Here is a 6,497-nt window from a genome sequence, read left to right as displayed (position 1 = left end):
AAAGTTGTACCCATCATATGGTTTTGAGTTCTTCTGAGTCGTGTTTCACAAAAACCAGGGTGTCTCCCTTGGGTGGAAATATTTTCAAGTTACTTCCAGTATTGTTGTAGGATTGACTCTCCTAAGATGCCTAAGCAAATGTTTTATGGATAACCAAAAGAACAGACACACACACACACACACACACACACACACACACACACATACACACACCCCACAGCTAATCATTATTTTTTTAATTGGCTAAAAAAAATCTCCAATCAAATCAGGGCAATTCAACATTATTTCAGTATTACTAACGTTGGTCTTTGTGTAACGACTGTGACATCATGACAGTGAAGTATTCATTTTTAAGCTTTAAACATTTTACCTCTATGTATCCAATAGAAATACAATATGTAAATTAACCTATATTATCTGTATGCTGATTGGCTTGACTTCCCCTGAATGTCACAATCTCACCACCCAGCGATGAGGTATTTTACTGCTGTCTCGAGATCGAATTATTACTGTAGAGAGATATTTTTTTCTATTTCATTAACAGATTATTATAAAGCAATAAGCTTGCAGGAAGACAAGCAGACGTTTCACCTTGGGAATTAATGAAAGCGTGCCTGCTAGCTTTTAAGGGGTGAAGAGTGGGTAGTTGTTTAAAATCTTACCCCACCCTCGCAAAAACTCTTTGGAAATGGGAGAATCGAGACGTGGATGATTCTTGGGGCGTTCCTAATCACCAGGTGTCAGACTATGTGGTGTTTGTGGACTGGTGTAAGTTTCCGGTATTCATCATATTCCTGGTATTATTATTTTTTAAATGTCTAATAACAAAAAAAGGGAAAGGGGAAACTCATACACTCCACCGCTTTGACATCAGCAACCTATTGGTCATCCCAGCTTGGAAGAGAAAGGAGAGTCTTGTTGCTTGGGGTGGGATGCGAGGAACAGCCATGTAAAATCTTTGTACTCCTGATCCATTAGTCACGTTCGAGAAGGTAGAATGAGTGTAGATCGGTTTTGCACTTGTCGCCTGAACTTAGCCTCTCCTTCCTTAAACGCAGATCTGCGTGCCTTCAAGAACAGATGACCACTGACAAAGACAAGGCTGCCCCAACCCGCTTCCCTTCTTCCCCCACTGGCAAGATTTTTGACTGTGCTTAATTTTTTTTCTTTCCTTTTTTTTTTTTTTTTTTTTTTTTTTTTAATTTTCATTCTTTCTTTTTCTCTCCCCAGCTAGCGTGCCAAATCAAAGATCAGCAGGGGGAAAAATCATTTGAGAAGAATTCTACAAGGCGCATCCAATGCTTAGCAGGACCACCCTGACAGAGAAAGGAAGACGATGTTTGGGGAAGGCGAGGGTTCGGGGCAGCTGGGGCGGAGGCGGCCGTCCGCGGCACGGTGGCTTCGTGCGCTGCCCTAGGGGAAGAGGATGGGCCTGAGGTCCGGGAAGAGCCTTCCCGAGCCCCCCACTGCCAATGCATGCGGGGAGGGAAAAGTTCCGAAGCTGCCTCGAGGGAACAAAAGCCTGATTTGGGGCCGGCTGAACTGGACAGGACTTTGAAGCAAAGCCAGCCTGCTCCGGAGACAGGCAGGGGTTCCTGCTGGCTCGGCGGAGGCCGGAGCAAGCCTCGCCGCCGCCCTCGCCACCGCGCCGCCGCCGCCGCGGCCCCTGCGTTACTGGGGGAGACGGTGCCGCTGCGACAGGGGAGGACGCGGCTGGAGCTGAAGGAGGCTCCAACGCGCAGGCGCCGCCGAGCCCTGCCTGGATGCTCAGTCAAGGCACTCAGGAAAAAAAAATCAGCAATTTATAGAAAGAAGAAGCTATAGTCTGTCGGGATATCCAACACCAACAGGTAGGAGGATATACTCTCGGTTAAGTTTGGGGGAGGGGGTTGCACCGTGCTGATGAAACTGCAGGTTCATCAGGATACAGCCCTCCCTGAGGGTTTTTTTTTTTTTTTTTTTTTTTTTTTGACAATAAACTGCATAATGGAAGTACATTCAGACAATGCATCTTCTAACGCTTATTGAGAATTCGGTTTCTGGAAACCTTTGCAAAGCTGAGGAATATGAGACTGCGAATCACGGAGAACCCTTCCCTTGCAGCACAGAAGCAATCTCTTCCCATCTTCGAGTATGTAATGCATATCTCTCTCTCTCTCTCTCTCTCTCTCTCTCTCTCTCTCTCTCTCTCTCTCTCTCTCTCTCTCCTTCCCTTCCTCCCTCCCTCTTTCCCTCCCTCCCTTCTTCCCCCTCCCTTCCCCCTCCCCCATCTCTGTTATAAATCCAGGGGTGGTGGATTTCAGGTTTCGTAATGTTGCATGATGCGATCGGTATTTACCCGGGGATGTACCGGTTGGGAAATTAACACCATCGGATGCAGTTCTGCCTGGGCTTCCATCAGCATATTCCAGGCAAGTGAGAAGTGGCAAAGGGAATAACAGAGGAAACTGATTTCCCTGGTGTGGCTCACTGGCACCTAGGAGACAATGTGCATTTTGTTTGAAAATAAAGCCACTTGTGATTTGCAACAGAGATTATCAGTGTAAATGAGAAAGGCTTAATTGCCTCGGAGATACCGTTTCATGCTATATTCATTTGAATATAAGGTTTACAAATGGAAGTGCATTATCCCTCTGGGTGTGTTTCCCTGGCCAGTATTTACATTTACCATTTTTAATAATCATGTAGCTTTAAAAGGGACAGGATTTTCCCAAAAGGGGGGTGGGGGTGGGGTAGGGAAAGAAAGACAAAAGATTAAATCACATTGAATCTCCGGATAGGTTTCTAGTCATTTTGAAGTCTGGTGTTAGAATTATGCTTCAATATTAATCAACAAATACTTTTATGCAGCATGTACAGGGGCACTTGACTCAAAAGCTATACATTTGCAGAGGATCTCTGCATGCATATGAGCTGAGAGGCTTCCTTTAAAATACTGATGGTATTACAGGAGCTCAGATAACTGTGGGGAGCCTGCTATCTGCCTCCTTTCAGCAACCTTGCAGATTCCATTGCAAAGCTGGGGGCTGGCATATTTTACAACTGTGGAACAATTTATTCCCTTCCCTCCTGAAGATGCCCAAATCTGACTGTATGGTGTCTAGAATAAGGACCCCGTTAAGTTTACCTAGTTTAGAGTACTGAAACAGTCAGTAAGTACTCTGACATCTCCAATTGCAGCTGAAGCAAACAGTACTGTTTAACATTGAAACTTTACTTGCTTCCTCATAAAGGAACAGCTTTGGGGCAGCACTGACATCATAACTTACCAACTGAAGAACTGATAGTTCTCTCTCTTTTTCTCTTCTTCTTTTTCTTCTTCTTCCTCTTCTTCAGATGTTCTGATGGCAAATCAAACGGAAGGCAAGAGGAAGCATGGCCACAGATCGGATCTGATCTCTTTGTGGATTACATTTTCAGTAAAATGTATGGATCTATCTTTTCCTTGTTCTTATATCTAGATCATGAGACTTGACTGAGGCTGTTTCCTTATCCTCCATCCATCTATGGCGAACTATAGCCATGCAGCCGACAACATTTTGCAAAATCTCTCGCCTCTAACAGCCTTTCTGAAACTGACTTCCCTGGGTTTCATAATAGGAGTCAGCGTTGTGGGCAACCTTCTGATCTCCATTTTGCTAGTGAAAGATAAGACCTTGCATAGAGCTCCTTACTACTTCCTGCTGGATCTGTGCTGCTCAGACATCCTCAGATCTGCAATTTGTTTTCCATTTGTATTCAACTCTGTCAAAAATGGCTCCACCTGGACTTACGGGACTCTGACTTGCAAAGTGATTGCCTTCCTGGGGGTTTTGTCCTGTTTCCACACTGCCTTCATGCTCTTCTGCATCAGCGTCACCAGATACTTAGCCATCGCCCATCACCGCTTCTATACAAAGAGGCTGACCTTTTGGACGTGTTTGGCTGTGATCTGCATGGTGTGGACTCTGTCCGTGGCCATGGCATTCCCCCCAGTTTTAGATGTAGGCACCTACTCCTTCATTAGGGAGGAGGATCAATGCACCTTCCAACACCGCTCCTTCAGGGCTAACGATTCCCTAGGATTTATGCTGCTCCTTGCTCTCATCCTCCTAGCCACACAGCTTGTCTACCTCAAGCTGATATTTTTTGTCCACGATCGAAGGAAAATGAAGCCAGTCCAGTTTGTAGCAGCAGTGAGTCAGAACTGGACCTTTCATGGCCCTGGAGCTAGCGGCCAGGCAGCTGCCAATTGGCTAGCAGGATTTGGAAGGGGTCCCACACCACCCACCTTGCTGGGCATCAGGCAAAATGCGAATACCACAGGCAGAAGGCGGCTATTGGTCTTGGATGAGTTCAAAATGGAGAAAAGAATCAGCAGAATGTTTTATATAATGACTTTCCTCTTCCTAACCTTGTGGGGTCCCTACCTGGTGGCCTGCTATTGGAGAGTTTTTGCACGAGGGCCTGTAGTACCAGGGGGATTTCTAACAGCCGCTGTCTGGATGAGTTTCGCCCAAGCAGGAATCAATCCCTTTGTCTGCATTTTCTCCAACAGGGAGCTGAGGCGCTGTTTCAGCACAACCCTTCTTTACTGCAGAAAATCCAGGTTACCAAGGGAACCTTACTGTGTTATATGAGGGAGCATCTGTAAATCTTTAGCCTTGTGAAACACTAACCCTCTCTGCTAAGCAATTGTGGCCTGTAGCCATGTCTGGAGAAGAAAACCAAGGATGGGAATCAGCAGTGACAAGGATTTGGGCAACATTCTGCAGTCTTTGCAATAGTTCACCTATAATCCTATTTTAAATCTCGGAGTGATCCTGCTGACTGCTGGCGAAGGTTTGTAATTAAGAAAGGACAGAACCACTGCCCTAAGTTTCTTTCTGTGGGTGAACACTAGATAACGAAAGTAGCAGGTGCTAAGTATCAGTGCTAAATGCTGTGTATATCATTACATATGAAAAAAAACTTCAAAAAACAATTAGCATTGGACATTTTAATAAATTAAGTTGACATGAGGTAAATGTGTTGATAAAAGCTAATTTTAGAAGTTTGAAGACTTTAAAACATTTCATACTATTTTTGTTTTGCAAAGACTACACTACTGGGGGACTTAACAGTACTGTAATTCTTAAAAGATGTGCCATGAATTATTGGGGTACACCACTTTAAACACGCCTTGTAAGTTTGGGGGAGCATTCCAAAGCAGTATATTGGTTCCAATTAGAGTTTACCTTTTTTGTATTAATATATTGCTATTTCTAAATACCACTTTCCTTCCCTACCAGTGAAATTGCTAGCATTGAACTGTATTATGTGTTTTTTGTTGATTCAGTAAAAAAAAAGAAAAAGAAAAAGTTTCCAGTTTGTTTCTATTTTACAAATGCTAGATATCTCTCTGGGAGGCAACATGAATGGAATCAACTGACCAGAGATGAGCAGTTCGAAAAATGCAGAATAAACACGTGTTGCCTTAAAGGGTTATCTAGTATCCTTCATCTTCTTTAGCAGTGGAGCAGTAGTCAAGAGGCAATGAATCAGTAACTGGTCCTGGCTGCTCATCGGGAAGTGCATGGAAGAGCATTGAATACTTGTCTAATGGTTTGGTTTGGAAATTAAGGTGCACACCATTAGTATAATGAGATTTTCTTCTGAGGTGTGCTGCCCATTCTAGTGGGGTCTAAGAAGCAGACAGTTGATATGTGTTTATACTGTATGTCAGCTGTCAGGGGCGCCCACAGCCTTCGTATGACATCTGGCATAACTTGTGAAGCATTTATTGTATGGAAGGCACAGTCTTCTTTATACTTTCTGCACATTCAGTGTATTGGTCCTTTAAATTATTTCAGTTTTAACTTGTGAAAGCTTATAATATGATTTCTGGTATTTTAGAAATACATTAGATTCTGTGAGTCTCATTCTTTAAGATACAGATGTGTGAACTTCAATATAAAGTTGCATTTGCCAAAATTTATCTGTGTAGCCTGTTAATTTTTGTGGAATAAATTTTACATATTTGGCATATAATTTTCTTTAATTTAGCATATAAGCACAAACTAGACAAATTTGCTTTATAATAATTTTATTTTTATAACTACTATATTTTGAAACTGAAAATATATGAATGATAGCAAAAAGCTGACTTAATATTTAAAAGCATTATTAAGCTTTTCAAATCCATTCCTTTATTTATTATTATATGCCATTAGTATTTACAAATGAATATATGTCTAATGGTTTGGTTTGGAATTTTAATATAATTATTGCATTTTAATGTATAGTAGAAATTTTGAGTTCTAAATCTATTGCTTTTAAGAAAGGCTTGTAGGCTCAGTATTACAAAGCCAGAGAAAGTTGCCATTAGTTCTATTGGATTTCCATAGTTTTGTTTGCTTCTGGAGGGATTTTGTTTGTTTGTTTTTCTTTTGTATAGGAAAAATAAGGTTAAGAACCTAGTAAAACAGGATTTCTCACTGATATAGTATTTATATAAACAGAATTTTAATATAAATAGA

The 6,497-nt window shown here is 42.1% G+C and overlaps 1 protein-coding gene across 9 annotated transcripts; it reads left to right on the top strand.

Moving 5' to 3' along the window:
* Window positions 1-467: 467 nt before the first annotated feature.
* Window positions 468-6,004, top strand: Gpr85 (G protein-coupled receptor 85). Of its 9 annotated transcripts, none has more exons than NM_001330666.1 (4): window positions 468-768; window positions 1,235-1,850; window positions 2,288-2,411; window positions 3,337-5,958. In NM_001330666.1, exon 4 carries the CDS (start codon window positions 3,507-3,509, stop codon window positions 4,617-4,619), a length of 1,113 nt encoding a protein of 370 aa, NP_001317595.1. In that variant the 5' UTR covers window positions 468-768; window positions 1,235-1,850; window positions 2,288-2,411; window positions 3,337-3,506; the 3' UTR covers window positions 4,620-5,958. The 9 variants fall into 9 exon arrangements, with proteins under 9 accessions (NP_001317595.1, NP_659503.1, NP_001317596.1 ...); NM_145066.5 differs by having other exon boundaries at window positions 1,231-1,850; XM_017321705.2 differs by lacking the exon at window positions 2,288-2,411 and adding an exon at window positions 2,030-2,131 and having other exon boundaries at window positions 473-768; window positions 1,231-1,850; window positions 3,337-6,004.
* The last annotated feature ends 493 nt before the right edge of the window (window positions 6,005-6,497 follow it).

The sequence above is a fragment of the Mus musculus genome, chromosome 6 (genome assembly GCF_000001635.26).
Source record: "Mus musculus strain C57BL/6J chromosome 6, GRCm38.p6 C57BL/6J".
NCBI classification, from domain to species: domain Eukaryota; kingdom Metazoa; phylum Chordata; class Mammalia; order Rodentia; family Muridae; genus Mus; species Mus musculus.
Note: the sequence above shows the minus strand (reverse complement) of the source record. Positions and strands in the feature narration are given on the sequence as shown.